This window comes from Heptranchias perlo, chromosome 5, assembly GCF_035084215.1.
Source record: "Heptranchias perlo isolate sHepPer1 chromosome 5, sHepPer1.hap1, whole genome shotgun sequence".
NCBI lineage: Eukaryota > Metazoa > Chordata > Chondrichthyes > Hexanchiformes > Hexanchidae > Heptranchias > Heptranchias perlo.
Window position 1 is genome coordinate 116,986,032 of NC_090329.1, and position 19,608 is coordinate 117,005,639.

The 19,608-nt window shown below is 43.1% G+C and overlaps 1 protein-coding gene across 2 annotated transcripts in view; it reads right to left on the bottom strand.

Moving 5' to 3' along the window:
* nphp1 (nephronophthisis 1) overlaps positions 1–19,608 on the bottom strand; it is a 123,088-nt gene that overhangs the window by 72,955 nt on the left and 30,525 nt on the right. For both annotated transcript variants that reach the window (XM_067985080.1, XM_067985081.1), the window contains exons 8-10: positions 16,304–16,352; positions 3,612–3,696; positions 374–468 (exon numbers count right to left, since the gene is read on the bottom strand). In XM_067985080.1, the coding sequence (XP_067841181.1) occupies positions 374–468; positions 3,612–3,696; positions 16,304–16,352 (229 nt within the window). The remainder of the gene's footprint in view (positions 1–373; positions 469–3,611; positions 3,697–16,303; positions 16,353–19,608) is intronic.

Genomic DNA, 19,608 nt, shown 5'->3' on the forward strand with positions numbered 1-19,608 from the left:
GAGTGGTCAAGAACAAGGGGACATAGTTACAAGAATAAATAAGAAGATTTATAACAGAGGGCAGGAGATACTTCTTTACACAGGGAGTTGTGAGGGTGTGGAATTCACTTCCAGAGTTAGTGCCTAAGGCAGAATCTATGTCAACATTGAAGACCAGATTGCTTATGTGGATGAAGGAAATGGGTTGAAGGCATATGGGAACAGGGTGGGTAAATGTGATTAGAACTATTTGCTCGCCTGGAGGGTAGATCCTGACATGGACTGGCTGGGCCAAATGGCCTGTTTCCCTGTTGTAACTTCTATGTATTTCTAAATAATATTCCATATGGTCATGGCATACAGATGAATGATAACCAAAATACGCTTTACTCACACCACCACTTTCATGGTCCCAGTGAAGGTCTTTAAAGGCTAACTTGGACTCGGTTAACTTAGGCTGCAAATAGTAACTCATGTGGAATTCATTTCCTGTGGGGGAAAATGCATAATCAGGCTATTTGTATGGTTATTTGAACAGTAGTAGGGGTAATAAGTAGAGGTATCAAACATGGGATAATATCAGCCTGGACTAGAAACATTATTGGAAACAAAATAAAACATGATGGGAAAAATCAGCAGACTAATGCCATGCATCTCTTATGTGGAGATGCCGGTGATGGATTGGGGTGGACAAATGTAAGGAATCTTACAACACCAGGTTATAGTCCAACAAATTTATTTTAAAATCACAAGCTTTCGGAGATTATCTCCTTCGTCAGATGATTGAATGAAAAGGTTCTCAAATCGCATATCTTATACGATGTTGGGACAGCATCACACCAATCAAAAGGTGTCGTTGTTATTCAAACAGGCCAGTCACGGAGAACAGCACGTCCCAGTACACTCGATATACATTGTGTCTTTTACACAATGTAAAAGACACAATGTATATCGAGTGTACTGGGACGTGCTGTTCTCCGTGACTGGCCTGTTTGAATAACAACGACACCTTTTGATTGGTGTGATGCTGTCCCAACATCGTATAAGATATGCGATTTGAGAACCTTTTCATTCAATCATCTGACGAAGGAGATAATCTCCGAAAGCTTGTGATTTTAAAATAAATTTGTTGGACTATAACCTGGTGTTGTAAGATTCCTTACATGCATCTCTTAGCAGTTGGTTCAAGACTGGTTGTGAACTGGGAGTAGGTCACCCAGTGAGACCTGAATGGGAAGATAATTGAGGGGAAATTCTCCAAGAAAATGAGGCATTCATTAGTTCGAGATGGAATCTGCCATTATTTTGTGAATTTTTTTTATTATTCGTTCATGGAATGTGGGCGTCGCTGGCAAGGCCAGCATTTATTGCCCATCCCTAATTGCCCTTGAGAAGGTGGTGGTGAGCCGCATTCTTGAACCGCTGCAGTCCGTGTGGTGAAGGTTCTCCCACAGTGCTGTTAGGAAGGGAGTTCCAGGATTTTGATCCAGCGACGATGAAGGAACGGCAATATATTTTCAAGTCGGGATGGTGTGTGACTTGGGAACGTGCAGGTGGTGTTGTTCCCATGTGCCTGCTGCCCTTGTCCTTCTTGGTGGTAGAGGTCGCTGGGTTGGAAGGTGCTGTTGAAGAAGCCTTGACGAGTTGCTGCAGTGCATCCTGTGGATGGTACACACTGCAGCCACAGTGTGCCAGTGGTGAAGGGAGTGAATGTTTAGGGTGGTGGATGGGGTGCCAATCAAGCGGGCTGCTTTGTCTTGGATGGTGTCGAGCTTCTTGAGTGTTGTTGGAGCTGCACTCATCCAGGCAAGTGGAGAATATTCCATCACACTCCTGACTTGTGCCTTGTAGATGGTGGAAAGGCTTTGGGGAGTCAGGAGGTGAGTCACTCGCCGCAAAATACCCAGCCTCTAACCTGCTCTTGTAGCCACAGTATTTATATGGCTGGTTCAGTTAAGTTTCTGGTCAATGGTGACCTCCAGGATGTTAATGGTGGGGGATTCGGCGATGGTAATGCCGTTGAATGTCAAGGGGAGGTGGTTAGACTTTCTCTTGTTGGCGATGGTCATTGCCTGGCACGAATGTTACTTGCCACTCATGAGCCCAAGCCTGGATGTTGTCCAGGTCTTGCTGCATGCGGGCTCGGATTGATTCATTATTTGAGAGGTTGCGAATGGAACTGAACACTGTGCAATCATCAGCAAACATCCCCATTTCTGACCTTATGATGGAGGGAAGGTCATTAATGAAGCAGCTGAAGATGGTTAGGCCTAGGACACTGCCCTGAGGAATTGCTGCAGCAATGTCCTGGGGCTGAGATGATTGGCCTCCAACAACCACTACCATCCTCCTTTGTGCGAGGTATGACTCCAGCCACTGGAGAGTTTTCCCCCTGATTCCCATTGACTTCAATTTTACTAGGGCTCCTTGGTGCCACTCTCCGTCAAATACTGCCTTGATGTCAAGGGCAGTCACTCTCATCTCACCTCACCTCTGGAATTCAGCTTTTTTGTCCATGTTTGGACCAAGGCTGTAATGAGGTCTGGAGCCGAGTGGTCCTGGCGGAACCCAAACTGAGCATAGGTGAGCAGGTTAACTGTCTAAACAGTGACCACACTGAACAGTGGAGGCTTTTGAAAACTTGAGACTTTGCTCTCAAGGCGAAGGACAAAACTTACTTCACCATTGCTGAATCTCTTATCCACAACTCTCGTCACCCCAAGACTCAACTGCTCCATTGGTCTTGTTGCCTGCCTCCCAACCTCTACCCCTCCATTTACTCCAACTCATCCAAAGCTCCACCATTTGCACTATGTTCCACCCGCCCTTGGCTCCCTCTCCCCCAACATATTAAACTTAAAACTTTTGTCCTCTCCTTCAAATCTCTGCATAACTTGGTCGCACCAAGAAAAACTTTGGCTGTCGATTGCTATCTAGAAACCCCTTCTGGAAGTGCGTGTGTCAGGTGTAAACAGGGTTAAGTTTGGCTGTGAAGCCTTCCAACAACTATGAACACTAACTTCTGGACTTGTACTTTAATTATGGTTACTTGCACAAGGTACTAGAAGTCTACTTATGACTACAGTATCTCAGCAATTCAGTGCCTTCAAGCGTAGAAGACAAACTGAAAACAAAAGCCTAAACAAAATCAAAATGAGGAATTCCTTTGAAATGAATGTTATTTCATTTGGCATGCCAAAAAATGTTATTTGCTGTTATCAGAAGACCTCCATTTTATTTATGGTTGCAAACCCACTTCACTACCACTCAATTGAAAATGCAGGAAACCAACCAGACCTCTGTCAATATTGTTCTGTAACTAGCCATTTTGATGTGTGCCAAATTGGCCAATGAGGCCACCTCGTCTGATTTTTCTCTATCCCCGAAAAGATGTTTCTCACATAGATTCAACTCTTTTTCTAACAACACAGTCCAAATCAGAAACCCACCATGAAGGTAAAATTACTGTTGCAAACTCACATCTACTTCTTTATGAAAAGAGCATTTTGTGTACTAACGTGTGGCCTCCACTGGGATTCATTTTATATACACACACACACTTAAAATCAGCATAATCTATGTACGTGGATTACAGTTAATATCACGCAAGGTTACAAGGTAACTTTTCATACCTTGTGCTAACAGCTGTGCAAGAGTAGATGTCCTGAATCCTTCTGGAATGGCTCCCATTGCCATTAGCACATCTGTGGCACTGATCTGAAGATCAAGTAAAAGATTCCACATTAAAGCTGTTTGATACAAATTGAAGTAAATATCAGTAAAATGGGACCGCAGAACTAGCACTGAATAGTGCTATGGGATCTGTCACGTCCACGTGAACAAGAATATTGCGTCTGGGTTTAACATCTCATCTTCCAACTTCCAACAATGCAACACTCCCTAAGTACTACAACAACTTGCATTTATATAGTGCATTTAATGTAATACATAGGAACAGGAGTAGGCCATTCAGCCCCTCGAGCCTGTTCCGCTATTCAATGAGATCATGGCTGATCTGTATCCTAACTCCGTCCACCCGCCTTGGCTCCACATCCCTATATACCCTTGGCTAGTAAAAATCTATCAATCTCAGATTTAAAATTATTAATTGAGTTAGCACCTACTGCTCATTGTGGGAAAGTGTCCAACACTTCTACCACCCTTTGTGTGAAGAAGTGTTTCCTAAGTTCTCTCCTGAATGGCCTGGCTGTTTTTAAGGTTATGTCCCCTTGTCCTAGACTTTCCCATCAGTGGAAAAAGTTTCTCTCTATCTACCCTATCAATTCCTTTCAAAATCCTAAAAACCTCAATCAAATCACCCCTTAATCTTCTATATTCCAGGGAATACACGTCTAGTTTATGTAATCTCTCCTCATAATTTAACCCCTGGAGCTCTGGTAACATTCTGGTGACCCCGCCACTGCACTGCATTCCTTCCAAGGTCAATATATCCTTTCTAAAGTGCGGTGCCCAGAACTGTACACAGTATTCCAGATGTGGTCTAACCAGGGCTTTGTATAGCTGTAGCAAAACTGCCTCCCCTTTATAATCTAGCCCTCTAGATATAAAGGATAACATTCCATTAGCCTTTTTGATTATTTTTATACCTGTGCACATGGACTCCTAAATCTCTTTGGACCTCCACTGTTCCTAGCTTTTCGCCATTTAAAAAATACTCGGATCTATCCTTTTTTGGTCCAAAATGGATGACCTCACACTTATCTGCAATGAAATCCATCTGCCACAGTTTTGCCAACTCACTTAATCTATCAATGTCTCTTTGTAATTTTATGCTCCTGTCTACACTATTTACTATGCCACCTATCTTTATGTCATCGGCAAACTTGGAAATATGGCTCTTTATTGTGTTATCAAAGTCATTAATAAATATAGCGAATAGTTGAGGCCCCAGCACAGATTCTTGTGCAACACCACTAGTCACTTCCTTCCAACTCGAGTACATACCATTAACCCTACTTTCCATCTTCAACTGCCTAACCAATCTCCTAGCCAGTAAAAATGTGCCAAGGCACGTCACAGGAGCATTATCAGATATGAAACTAAACTATGTTTTTTCTTATTTGTTCATGGGATGTGGGCGTCGCTGGCAAGGCCAGCATTTATTGCCCATCCCTAATTGACCTTGAGAAGATGGTGGTGAGCCGCATTCTTGAACTGCTGCAGTCCGTGCGGTGAAGGTTCTCCCACAGTGCTGTTAGGAAGGGAGTTCCAGGATTTTGACCCAGCGACAATGAAGGAACGGCGATATATTTCCAAGTCGGGATGGTGTGTGACTTGGAGGGGAACGTGCAGGTGGTGTTGTTCCCATGTGCCTGCTGCCCTTGTCCTTTTAGGTGGTAGAGGTCGCGGGTTTGGGAGGTGCTGTCGAAGAAGCCTTGGCGAGTCGCTGCAGAGCATCCTGTGGATGGTACACACTGCAGCCACAGTGCACCAGTGGTGAAGGGAGTGAATTTTTAGGGTGGTGGATGGGGTGCCAATCAAGCGGGCTGCTTTGTCCTGCATGGTGTCGAGTTTGAGTGCTGTTGGAGCTGCATTCATCCAAGCAAGTGGAAAGTATTCAATCACACTCCTGACTTGTGCCTTGCAGTGGTGGAAAGGCTTTGGGGAGTCAGGTGAGTCACTTGCCGCAGAATACCCAGCCTCTGACCTGCTCTTGTAGCCACAGTATTTATGTGGCTGGTCCAGTTAAGTTTCTGGTCAATGGTGACCCCCAGAATGTTGATGGTGGGGGATTCGTTGATGGTAATGCCATTGAATGTTAAAGGGAGGTGGTTAGACTCTCTCTTGTTGGAGATGGTCATTGCCTGGCACTTGCCACACATCAGCCCAAGCCTGGATGTTGTCCAGGTCTTGCTGCATGTGGGCACGGACTGCTTCATTATCTGAGGGGTTGCGAATGGAACTGAACACTGTGCAATCATCAGCGAACATCCCCATTTCTGACCTTATGATGGAGGGAAGGTCATTGATGAAGCAGCTGAAGATGGTTGGGCCTGGGACACTGCCCTGAGGAATTCCTGCAGCAAGGTCCTGGGGCTGAGATAATTGCCTCCAACAACCACTACCATCTTCCTTTGTGCTAGGTATGACTCCAGCCACTGGAGAGTTTTCCCCCGATTCCCATTGATTTCAATTTTACTAGGGCTCCTTGGTGCCACACTCGGTCAAATGCTGCCTTGATGTCAAGGGCAGTCACTCTCACCTCAGCTCTGGAATTCAGCTCTTTTATCCATGTTTGGACCAAGGCTGTAATGAGGTCCTGGCGGAAGGGTGAACAGCCAGTAGTCGTGGTCCATATTGGTACCAACGACATAGGTAAGAAAAGGGATGAGGTCCTGCAAGGTGAATTTAAGGAGTTAGGAGATAAATTAAAAAGCAGGACTTCAAAGGTAGTGATCTCAGGATTACTACCGGTGCCACGTGCTAGTGAGTATAGGAACAGAAGAATAGACAGGATGAATGCGTGGCTGCAGGGATGGTGTAGGAGGGAGGGATTTAGATTCCTGGGACATTGGGACCGGTTCTGGGGAAGGTGGGACCTGTACAAACGTGACGGTTTACACCCGAGCAGGACCGGGACAAATGTCCTCGCGGGGGTGTTTGCTAGTGCTGTTGGGGAAGGTTTAAACTAGAGTGGCAGGGGGATGGGAACCTGAGCGGGGAGTCAGAAGGGAATAAAGTTGAGAGCAGCAAGAGAGGGGAAGACCCAGGGGAAATCTACAATACAAATAGTACAAACAGTTGTTCAAGAACAAGTGAAAGGGAAAAGCATAGAGCAGCGGAAAGAAAGTGTACTTTAGGTACTTTAGGCACGACAGATAAAATGAAAACTAGAAGGCGTAAGGCGATTAACCCAGCATCAAAGCTGTGGCAGGGGGTCGGGAACCTGAGCAGGGAGACAGAGAAAAGCGTATCAGGAAGGGACAGAAGGTATGGAGTAAAAGGTAAAGTGTTAAAAAAGGAAAAAGCAGGAACTAAGTGTCACAAAACATATTTGAAAGTTCTTTTTCTGAATGCACGTAGCATTCGTAACAAAATGGACGAGTTAATGGCACAAATAACGACGTATGGGTATGATCTTGTGGCCATTACAGAAACATGGCTACAGGGTGACAATGACTGGGAATTAAATATGCCAGGGTATTTAACAATCAGGAAGAACAGGCAGGAAGGAAGGGGAGGTGGGGTGGCTATGTTAATAAGTTAATCACTGTAATACAGAGAAAAGATATTGGGACAAAGGATCAGGATAATGAAACAGTTTGGGTAGAGATAAGGAATAATAAGGGGCAAAAAACACTCGTGGGCGTAGTATATAGGCCTCCTAATAGTTGTAACGCTGCTGGAAGAAGTATTAATCAGGAAATAGTCGGGGCATGTAATTAGGGAACAGCTATAATTATGGGGGATTTTAACTATCATATTAACTGGACAAATCAAATTGGGCAGGGTAGCCTTGAGGAAGAGTTTATTGAGTGTATTAGGGATGGATTTCTTGAGCAGTATGTAACTGAACCTACAAGGGGGCAAGCAACCTTGGACCTGGTCCTGTGTAATGAGCCAGGATTAATTAATAATGTCCTAGTTAAGGATCCCCTTGGAATGAGTGACCATAACATGGTTACATTCCATATCCATTTAGAGGGTGAGAAGGTTGGTTCTCAAACAAGCGTACTGAGCTTGAATAAAGGAGACTATGATGGTATGAGAGCGGAATTGATTAAAGTGGACTGGGAAAATAGATTAAAGGGTAAGACGGTACATGAGCAGTGGTGTTCATTTAAGGAGTTATTTTACAACTTTCAAAAAATATATAGTCCACTGAGGAAAAAAGGGTGTAAAAGAAATGACAGCCATCCGGGGCTAAGTAAAGAAATTAAGGATAGTATCCGACTAAAACAAGGACATATAAGGTAGCCAAACTTAGTGGGAGGATAGAAGATTGGGAAGTCTTCAAAAGACAGCAAAAAGTAACGAAAGGATTGATTAAGAAAGGGAAGATAGATTATGAAAATAAATTAGCAAAAAATATAAAAACAGATATAGCAAGAGTTTCTGCAGTTATATAAAAAGAAAAAGGGTGGCTAAGGCAAACGTAGGTCCTTTAGAGGATGAGACCGGGAAATTAATGGTGGGAAACATGGAGATGGCAAAAATGCTGAACAAATATTTTGTTTCAGTCTTTACGGTAGAGGACACTAAGAATATCCCAACACTGGACAAACAGGGGGCTTGAGGGGGGGAGCAGCTAAATACGATTAAAATCACTAAGGAATTGGTACTCAGTAAATTAATGGGACTCAAGGCGGATAAATCCCCTGGACCTGATGGCTTACATCCCAGTGTCTTGAGGGAAGTGGCAGTAGGGATTGTGGATGCTTTGGTAATAATTTTCCACAATTCTCCGGACTCGGCAAAGGTCCCGGCAGATTGGAAAACTGCTAATGTAACACCCTTATTTAAAAAGGGTAGTAGGCAGAAGGCTGGAAATTATAGACCAGTTAGCTTAACATATGTGGTGGGTAAAATTTTGGAGTCTATTATTAAGGAGACAGTAGCGGAACATTTGGATAAACATAATTTAATAGGACAAAGTCAGCATGGCTTTACAAAGGGGAAGTCATGTCTGACAAATTTGCTTGAGTTCTTTGAGGATATAACGTACAGGGTGGATAAAGGGGAAGCAGTGGACGTAGTGTATTTGGACTTCCAGAAGGCATTCGACAAGGTGCCACATAAAAGATTATTGCTCAAGATAAAGAATCACTGGATTGGGGGTAATATTCTGGCATGGGTGGAGGATTGGTTATCTAACAGGAAGCAGAGAGTTGGGATAAATGGTACATTCTCGGACTGGCAACCTGTTGCCAGTGGTGTTCCGCAGGGGTCGGTGCTGGGTCCCCAACTCTTTACAATCTATATTAATGATTTGGAGGAGGGGACCGAGTGTAACACATCAAAGTTTGCAGATGATACAAAGATGGGAGGGAAAGTAGAGAGTGAGGAGGACATAAAAAACCTACAGGCTGGGTGAGTGGGCGGAGATTTGGCAGATGCAATACAATATTGGATCTGCCAAATCTCCGCCCACTCTGTGAGGTTATGCACTTTGGCAGGAAAAATCGGAGAGCAAGTTATTATCTTAATGGCGAGAAACTGGAAAGTACTGCAGTACAAAGGGATCTGGGGGTCCTAGTGCAAGAAAATCAAAAAGTTAGTTTGCAGGTGCAGCAGGTGATCAAGAAGGCCAACGGAATGTTGGCTTTTATTGCTGGGGGGATAGAATATAAAAACAGGGAGGTATTGCTGCAGTTATATAAGGTATTGGTGAGACCGCACCTGGAATACTGCATACAGTTTTGGTGTCCATACTTAAGAAAAGACATACTTGCTCTTGAGACAGTACAAAGAAGGTTCACTCGGTTAATCCCGGGGATGAGGGGGTGGACATATGAGGAGAGGTTGAGTAGATTGGGACTCTACTCATTGGAGTTCAGAAGAATGAGAGGCGATCTTATGGAACCATATAAGATTGTGAAGGGGCTTGATCGGGTGGATGCAGTAAGGATGTTCCCAAGGATGGGTGAAACTGGAACTAGGGGGCATAATCTTAGAATAAGGGGCTGCTCTTTCAAAACTGAGATGAGGAGAAACTTCTTCACTCAGAGAGAAGTCGGTCTGTGGAATTTGCTGCCCCAGGAAGCTGTGGAAGCTACATCATTAAATAAATTTAAAACAGAAATCGACAGTTTCCTAGAAGTAAAGGGAATTAGGGGTTACGGGGAGCGGGCAGGAAATTGGACATGAATTTAGATTTGAGGTTAGGATCAGATCAGCCATAATCTTATTGAATGGCGGAGCAGGCTCTTGGGGCCGATTGGCCTACTCCTGCTCCTATTTCTTATGTTCTTATGAGCATCGGTGAGCAGGTTATTGGTGAGTAAGTGCCGCTTGAAAGCACTGTCGACGACACCTTCCATCACTTTGCTGATGATTGAGAGTAGGCTGATGGGGCGGTAATTGGCCGGATTGGATTTGTCCTGCTTTTTGTGGACAGGACATACCTGGGCAATTTTCCACATTGTCGGGTAGATGCCAGTGTTGTAGCTGTACTGGAACAGTTTGGCTGGAGGCGCGGCTAGTTCTGGAGCACAAGTCTTCAGCACTACAGACGGGATGTTGTCAGGGCCCATAACCTTTGCTGTATCCAGTGCACTCAGCCATTTCTTGATATCATATGGAGTGAATCGAATTGGCTGAAGACTGGCTTCTGTGATGGTGGGTATATCGGGAGGAGGCCGAGATGGATCATCCATTCGGCACTTCTGGCTGAAGATGGTTGCAAACACTTCAGCCTTGTCTTTTGCACTCATGTGCTGGACTCCACCATCATTGAGGATGAGGATGTTTGCAGAGCCTCCTCCTCCCATTAGTTGTTTAATTGTCCACCCCATTCACGACTGGATGTGGCAGGACTGCAGAGCTTTGATCTAATCCGTTGGTTGTGGAATCGCTTAGCTCTGTCTATAGGGTTGTAGCTTCACCAGGTTGGCACCTCATTTTTAGGTATGCCTGGTGGTGCTCCTGACATGCTCTTCTACACTCCTCATTGAACCAGTGTTGATCCCCCTGGCTTGTTGGTAATGGTAGAGTGAGGAATATGCCGGGCCATGAGGTTACAGATTGTGCTGGAATACAATTCTGCTGCTGCTGATAGCCCACAGCGCCTCATGGTTGCCCAGTTTTGAGCTGCTAGATCTGTTCCGAATCTATCCCATTTAGCACAGTGATAGTGCCACACAACACATTGGATGGTATCCTCAGTGCGAAGACGGGACTTCATCTCCACGAGGACTGTGCGGTGGTCACTCCTACCAATACGGTCATGGACAGATGCATCTGTGACAGGTAGATTGGTGAGGACGAGGTCAAGATTGTATATACAGTCTACTCTTAGTCAGTTATTTATCTCAAATTATCTAACAATTCAATTTTTAAGCACTAAATGTCTTCTTTGCTGTGTTATTTAAGTTGTTTTATTCAAATTATTGGATAATTCAAATTTTTAGCACATATTATTTTGAGTTATCAGGAATAGATATGGATGGGCAGATTTTAATATTATGTTTTGGTAAGGTGTAAGTAACTGATTAATTTGAAATCATCATATGCAGCTAACATCCAGTGATATGGTGTAGGGACTGATAGGTTCGATCCAGTCTCTGTTCAGTTTCTGATTTGGAAAGCATTGATCAGAGAGTTACTCAGTAGAGGCTGTAGCATTTACATGTATGGGAGAAATAAGAGAGGGAGAGCAAGAACAAGAGGGAAAATACATTTTTAGGACTGATTTTGGTTGTCAACTGTAACAGCGTTCAGGTGAAAAAGCTTTGTTCAGAGTTTAAAATTGTAAGTTATTAGTTTCTCTCTAGACCAGCAGCCAACTTACTGTTATTGGAGATGGCAAATATTGTACAATTCCACTGCAGTCTGTATAATAACAAAGCTTAGACTGAAATATGCAGTTTTAAAAAGTGTTCACATGAAGACTTCAGCTTTGAAACTGTTCTAAACCACCATTATCAAAAATGAGGTAGATTCACATGTCCACTGCCAATATTGTCAGCCCTGCCTGGCCACTGTACACACTACAGCTACGACAGCTGGCATTTATATAGTTCCTTTAAATGTAGGAGCTTCAAAGAGGCATAATCAGACAAAAGTAGAAGTCAAGTCAAAGGAGGAGATATTAGGAGGGGCGACCGAAAGATGGATCAAAGAGGTGAGTTTTAACAAGGGTCTTAAAGGAGGTGGAGGGGTTTAGGGATGGAATTCCAGAGTTTGGGGCCTAGGTGGCTGAAGGCACGGCTACCAGCAGCAGGGCAAAGGGATGGGGAATGCACAAGACGTCAGAGTAGGAGGAATGGAGATTTCGGGGTGAGGGGGGGGGGTTTGTAGGGCTGGAGAAGTTTAGAGAGAAAGGGAGAGGCAAAGCCACAAAGTGATTTAAACTTAAGGATGAGAATTTTAAATTTGAGACTTTGGCCAATGTCGGGTGATGGGGAGCGAAACCTGGTATGGAATCAGATATGGGCACTCTATTTGAGTGTACAGTATAAGGGTAATTTTGAGTGGCTCCATGCCCCACATAAGTCTCGCTTGGCAGGAATGCAGATCACAGGATCAGCCCTAAAGTGTTGTAGCCCTATCTCCGACGCGTGCTCGAGTCTAGCAAGGCTCCAAGCCAAGAGCGAGCCTAACAAAATTAGCCCTAAAAAATCAAATATTTCTAAAATGGGCTTTAAATTAACCATAATGAACTAATTTGTTTTCCTTTCATATTACTTTATTCTCTCCTCTTACAACCCTTCAGTTTAGGAGCGTCTCCTGTTGGTTACAGAATTTAACCTGTGTATTTTGTTCCAGTGTACCTCTGGCTCCCTCTGCTGCAAGCAGCTGCCATACCAACAATGAAATAACTAAGCAAAGTATAGCTCTCAACATCCACTGTCTATCTAGGCTTACACACAGAAACATGGACACTTGAATGAGGTACCAGGGAGCCACTTGATCTCTGAACCACATTCAAGGAAGAGAAGGAGGAAGAAAAAAAAACATAATCTCAGTAACAAACAAGGCATCAAGGATTAGTTTTGCACAGGAGGAGCTGTTTATCCTAATCCTGTTTCCCTGCCCTTTCCCCATGTCATTTTATATTTTTCCTTTTCAAATACATAACAACATAAGGAATAGGAGGCAGGAGTAGCTTGCTCCGCCATTCAATCAGATCATGGCTGATCTTCGACCTCAACTCCATTTTCCTGCCCGATCCCCATATCCCTTGATTCCCCTAGCGTCCAGAAATCTGTCTATCTCAACCTTGAACATATTCAATGACTCAGCATCCACAGCCTTCTGGGCTAGAGAATTCCAAAGATTCACAACCCTCTGACTGAAGAAATTCCTCCTCATCTCAGTCTTAAATGGCTGACCCCTTATCTTGCGACAATGCCTCCTAGTTCTAGACTCACCAGCCATGGGAAACAACCTCTCAGCATCTACCCTGTCAAGCCCCCTCATAACCTTATATGTTTCAATTAGATCACCTCTCATTCTTGTAAACTCCAGAGTATTGGCCCATTCTACTCAACCTCGCCTCATAGGGCAACCCTCTCATCCCAGGAATCAATCTAGTGAACCTTCCCTGTACCGCCTCTAAGGCAAGTATATCCTTCTGATAGAGAATTATTAGCTGTCACTGGGACTGACAGAGATGTGTAATAATAAAGCTAATTGTTGCTAGACTAGATGTTAGGCTATTGCACAATGTGGCACCAGGGGGCAGCAGTGGGAGAAACCATTGTCAGCAGTCAAGCTGTGTATGTGCAGAACCCTCTTGAACTCGGACCCAGGGGACCAATCACAGCATTACAACTCAGATCACCTGATGTCGGTAAGCCAATGGTATGTGTACTGTATGGAGAACACTGTATTCAAAATTTTTGTTAGTTAGTTCGTTGATGACTGCCACCATGACTGACGTGCTGTAATAAAGGTCTCCTAAAATTACCATACCACCGGACTCTGAATCTTTTTATGAGATCTTACACCTTCCCTAGATAAGGAGACCAAAACTGTACGCCATACACCAGGTGGGGTCTCACCAAAGCCCAGTACAATTGTAGTAAGACTTCCTTACTCTTGTACTCCAACCCACTTGCAATAAAGGCCAACATTCTACTTGATTTCCTAATTGCCTGCTGTACCTGCATGCTAACCTTTTGTGTTTCTTGTGCGAGGATACCCAAGTCTCTCTGAACACCAACTTTTAATAGTTTCTCACCATTTAAAAAATATTCTGTTTTTCTATTCTTCCGACCAAAGTGAATCTCACATTGCCCCACACCCATTACTCCATCTTCCACCTTCTTGCCCTCTCAATGAACCTGTCTATATCCATTTTCAGACTCTTTGTGTCCTCCTCACAGTTTACTTTCCCACCTAGCTTTGTATCATCAGCAAACTTGGATACATTACACTCGGTCCCTTCATCTAAGTCATTAATATAGATTGCAAATAGCTGAGGCCCAAGCACCGATCCTTGCAGCACCCCACTAGTTACAGCCTGCCAACCTGTTTTCTATCCATTAACCAATCCTCTATCCATGCTAATATGTTACCCCAACCCCATGAGCCCTTATCTTGTGTAACAACCTTTCACGTGGCACCTTATCGAATGCCTTTTGAAAATCCAAACATATGACATCCACTTGTTCGCCTTTATCCACCCTGCTAGTTACATCCTCAAAAAACTTTAATAGGTTTGTCAAACACGATTTCCCTTTCATAAAACCATGTTGACTTTGCCTAATCATATTATGATTTTCTCAGTGCCCTGTTACCACTTCCTTAATAATGGATTCCAGCATTTTCCCGACGATTGATGTCAGGCTAACTGGCCTGTAGTTCCGTTTTCTCTCTCCCTCCTTTCATGGGGTCACATTTGCTACCTTCCAATCCGCTGGGACCGTTCTAGAATCTAGGGAATTTTGGAAGATCACAACCAATGCATCCACTATCTCTGCAGCCACCTCTTTTAGAACCCTCGGATGTAGGCCATCAGATCCAAAGGATTTATCAGCTTTCAGTCCCATTAGTTTCTCAGGTACTTTTTCTCTACTGATATTAATTACTTTAAGTTCCTCACTCTCATTAGACCCTTGGTTCCCCACCATTTCTGGTATTTTTTTTGTCTTCTACTGTGAAGACAGATACAAAATATTCATTTAACACATCTGCTATTTCCTGATTCCCCATTATAACTTCTCCTGTCTCACCGTCTAAGGGACCAATGTATACTTTTGCTATTCTCTTCCTTTTTACATACATACTTGTAGAAGCTGTTATAATCCGTTTTTATATTTCTTGCTAGTTTACTTTCATATTCTATTTTCTCTCTTTTTATCAATTTTTTGGTCGTTCTTTGCTGATTTCTAAAACTCTCCCAATCCTCAGGCTTACTACTCTTGTACATATCTAAAACCCTTTTAAATTATATCTCCATCTCAATAGCCACTTATGGTAATTTTCCATATTCTAATAACAATCTGTGTGAACAAATTTCTTCTAACTTCACCCTTCATTGTTCTATTGATAATACCCTGAATTTTTGCCCGCTTCACCAACTAGTTCCCATTGTTAACTCATTCAAACTACTGAGCGATCAGGAAAATTAGGCAATAGATGTAGAGTAGAAAAGAAATCACTTGAATGTCCTATGAAATGTTTTATTTTAAATTTAGTATCACAGAAACTTTCTACCTGTACTCCTGCCTCGCCAGCCATCATTCTGGCAACAGTTGAATACCAGATTTCATATTACTTGCTATTGTGGCTAAAATACTGGGAAAATTATGAACATAAAGAAAGGAGACTTTTGTTTTACAAAATTAGGAAATGTAATTTTAAAGTTATCTGGTGATTAAACAGAAGGGATGGTTTCTGTTATTTTAGTGAAAGAAAAGAATAACTAATTCTAGAGCACACCCAAATATTTGTGCAGTTTCTACCACAATAGAACTGTAACATCAGAAACTGGTGACAAGAGGTGCAAACAATCCCTCTGCTTAAATCTTCAAGGGCTTCACACATCAAACCACTGTAACACAAACGTGGTCACTCAATGATACTCAGATTGGGCATACGATAGCCATCAACAACCCTCATACTTTGGGAAATGCAGCAATGTGGTGACACTGCGCAGCTACGTCATTCTATTTAAGTAAAGTAAGTACAACAAAAGTGGGCTAGTGTTAAGAATTGGGCATTGGGGGAAGAGTTCTGTGCATTAAATATTACGTCCCATTTACTTCATAGGATTGCCAGTGTGACGACAGTGTCATCCAAATTACCAAAGCTTCCTTCATACTCAAATCAACAAAAATCACTAATATAAATGGTTCTCAAAGAGCAGAGAGTTGATGCCACAATGGATTATGTGGCAGATCGTCAGGGTAAGGGTTAATGCCTACAACTGACCACATGATGAGGTTCCAAAATCAACTGTTTTGTTGGGTGAAATGCTGAATGGATATGGGCAGGTATGTCCATGGACAGGGAGGTGAATTTTTTAAAAAAATTAAAACTGAGGGTATGAGAACCTAAATTTCTCTAGTGTACCACCCACCGAGGCTGGGGCTTAGGAAAAGTTTACCTACTCATCCTTTCAGAAGAGGAACAGTGCATGCTGCAGGAAGACTTTAATGAGAATAGAAATAAATAATTAATCCTAAAATGTGCTTACCTCTGAAATAACTTTTTTGACAGCGATCCTGTGTGATTGTGACTTTTCACTGTAGAAATAGTTAATGATAATTCAGTAAATATCTATATTAACACAAAACATATACTTATTTTAAGATAATTGGCAAAAGAACCAGAGCAGAGATGAGGAGAATTTGTTTTATGAGTTATCACTGCCCAAAAGGGTGGTGGAAGCAGATTCAACAGTAATTTTCAAAAAGATATATACTTGAAAAAGAAAAATCTGTAGATCTCTGGGGGAAAGAGCAGGAGAGTGGGACTAATTGGACAACTCTTTCAAAGAGCCAGCACAGGCATGATGGGCCAAATGGCATCCTTCTGTGCTGTAAGATTCTATGTGCTATAGAGCACTAAACAGAGTGGTAAACACAAGCTACGCATATCGTCCCTGAGGAGAACTTGTTTCCAAACTGAGCCAAAAGGATTTCCTCTGTATCCACACAATGGTGGAAAGCATTTTCCCCGGAGCCTTCCGCTGGATGACCGAAGTGCCCACCTGAATCAGGCGGGAGCCCCATTAATCTATGCAAATCGGGGTCCTATGTCTAGTTGCCTACTGGATGGGGCGTTCATTTTTAACTGCCTACTGGGCGGGGCATTCATTTTTGCCAACCCGCTCAGTAAAACCTGGTGGTACAGCAGAAGAGTATCGAGAAAGTAAGTGCTAAAATTATTTTTGTGAGGTCAGGAGGAGCAGGACTGCACCTGCCAACCTGCCGTGGCAACCCCCCACCCCCCACCACCTCGCCCCTCCATGATCGCAACTCCCTCCCCCATCCTCATCCTACCTTTTTCCTGGCCCAGTTGGCCTCTGAGCCACCCGATATTGTTAAGAAATCTGAATCTGCCTTTAACCCTCTGGGGTGCAGGGTGGACTTCCCCATCAAATAAATTAGTGAGGCCAATGAGCCTTCTGGAACACAGCAAACCCCCAACACAACCTTTCTGAGTAAGAATGAGAAAGAGCACAAGATCTCTTCCCTTCCTCTCCCTCACAGTACTGGAATGCCCTCCTGGCTGGTGACATGTCCAAGTCATCAAAAAGGTTGTAATCACTGACTGCTCATATTACAGTGGAAGCTTAATTGCCACAATGGAGGGAATTAGCCTGAAACAGTTTAGCTTCAGACAGGTCTATTTGCATTGCTAGTTTACATTAACCCAGCTTTTTCCATTTTAAAAATGTGAATTGTGTTTACGTCTCAGTATGTAGTGAGAGTCTACAGCACAGAAACAGGGCATTCGGCCCAACTGGTCTATGCCGGCGATTATGCTACACACGAGCCTCCTCCCACCCCTCTTCATCAGTATATCCTTCTATTTCTTTCTCCCTCATGTGCTTATCTAGTTTCCCCTTAAATGCATCTATGCTATTTGCCTTGTGGTAGTGCGTTCCACATTCTTACCACTCTTTGGGTCAAGTAGTATCTCCTGAATTCCCTATTGGATTTAGTAGTGACTACCTATACTTATGACCTCTAGTCTTGAACTCCCCCAAAGTGGGAACGTTTTCTCTATGTCTACCCTATCAAACCCTTTCATTATCTTAAAGACTTCTTTCAGGTCACCCCCTCAGCCTTCTCTTTCCTAGAGAGAAGAGCCCCAGCCTTTCCTGATAAGTATATCCTCTCTCAGTTCTGGTATTATCTTTGTGAATCTCTTTTGTACCTTCTCCAATGCTTCTATATCCTTTTTATAATATGGAGGCCAGAACTGCGCACAGTACTCCAAGTGTGGTCTAACCATGGTTCTATACAAGTTTAACATAACTTCTCTGCTTTTCAATTCTATCCCTCTAGAAATGAACCCCAGTGCTTGGTTTGTCTTTTTTATGGCCTTATTAACTTGCATCGCTACTTTCAGTGATTTGTGTATTTGTACCCCGAGATCCCTTTGCTCCTCTACCCCATTTAGACTCTTATTATCTAAGCGAAATGAGGCCTCCTTATTCTTCCTACCAAAATGCACTACCTCACACTTATCTATATTGAAATTCATTTGCCATTTACACGCCCATTCTGCAAGTTTATTAATATCTTCCTGTATTTTGTCGCATTCTTCCTTTGTGTTAACTACAACTCCCAACTTGGTGTCATCCGCAAATTTTGAAATTGTACTTCCGATTCCCAAGTCCAAATCATTAATGTAAATTGTAAACAACAGTGGTCCCAGCACCAATCCCTGTGCAACACCACTTCCCACCTTTTGCCAGTCGAGTAGCTTGATTTGGAAACTCTTAAGGATGGACAAGAGTTTTCACGCGTGTCAAACACCAGTCTCATCACAATAAATTAGATATTCTTGAAAATAAGTGTCAACAGTCTGACTCCTGATGGTCTTCCAGACCTAAACCTGATTACCAGATCGGCAAGGAAAGTAAATTCTACGAAGTACTGGATACCCAGGCAACAGCTACATATCCTGCTGGATGAAGATTCATAGGGGGCTTGACAGGGAAGATGCTAAGAAGTTGTTTCCTCTGGCTGGAGAGTCTCGAACTAGGGGACATAGTCGCAGGATAAGGGGTCAGCCATTTAAGACTGAGATGAGGAGGAATTTCTTCACTCAGAGGGTTGTGAATCTTTGGAATTCTCTACCCCAAAGGGCTGTGGATGCTGAGTCTGGATATCCTTGCTATAGTACGGCAGAAAGAATTGTACACAGTACGCCAGGTGTGGCTGTATCAGTTCCTATTACAGACTTATCAACTCCTGGGATTTATGCTCTATTTTTCTGGCTGTACATCCCAAGATGCTGTTAGCTTTCTTTGCACCATGTGCGTCACCAATAAGGAAAGCGAGCCAGATTAAATAGCAGCATTAAAAATGTGACACTAAATTAGGCAACATTTGTAAAGGGAAATTTTAGTGAATAATCAACATTAGCTGACCTAAATCTACTCTGATTTGACAATATGGGCATCCATGACCTGCTGTACACAAAGCTGGCAACATTTACACCCTTACATCTGATAGCTGTTTTATTGCAAACACCTGGCCGTAAAGTATAATTCTGCACCCAGGACGCTGTGGAGAATTTTTTAAAACATTAAGAAACACAAGGTTTTGCTGCAACTATAGTCTGGCACAGGGTGTTGCAATGAATTAGCACATGGGTTTTTCCCTTTGGGAGCTCAGATTGAATCTAGCCAGACTGACAGAATGAAAAAAATCTCCTTTCTCTGGTGACTGTAACTATCTTCAGTGAAATCTATTTTGGGCAATTTCACCCTGTTACTACTGGGCACAAGGCAACAGAATAAAACTACCCACAATTAGGTACAAA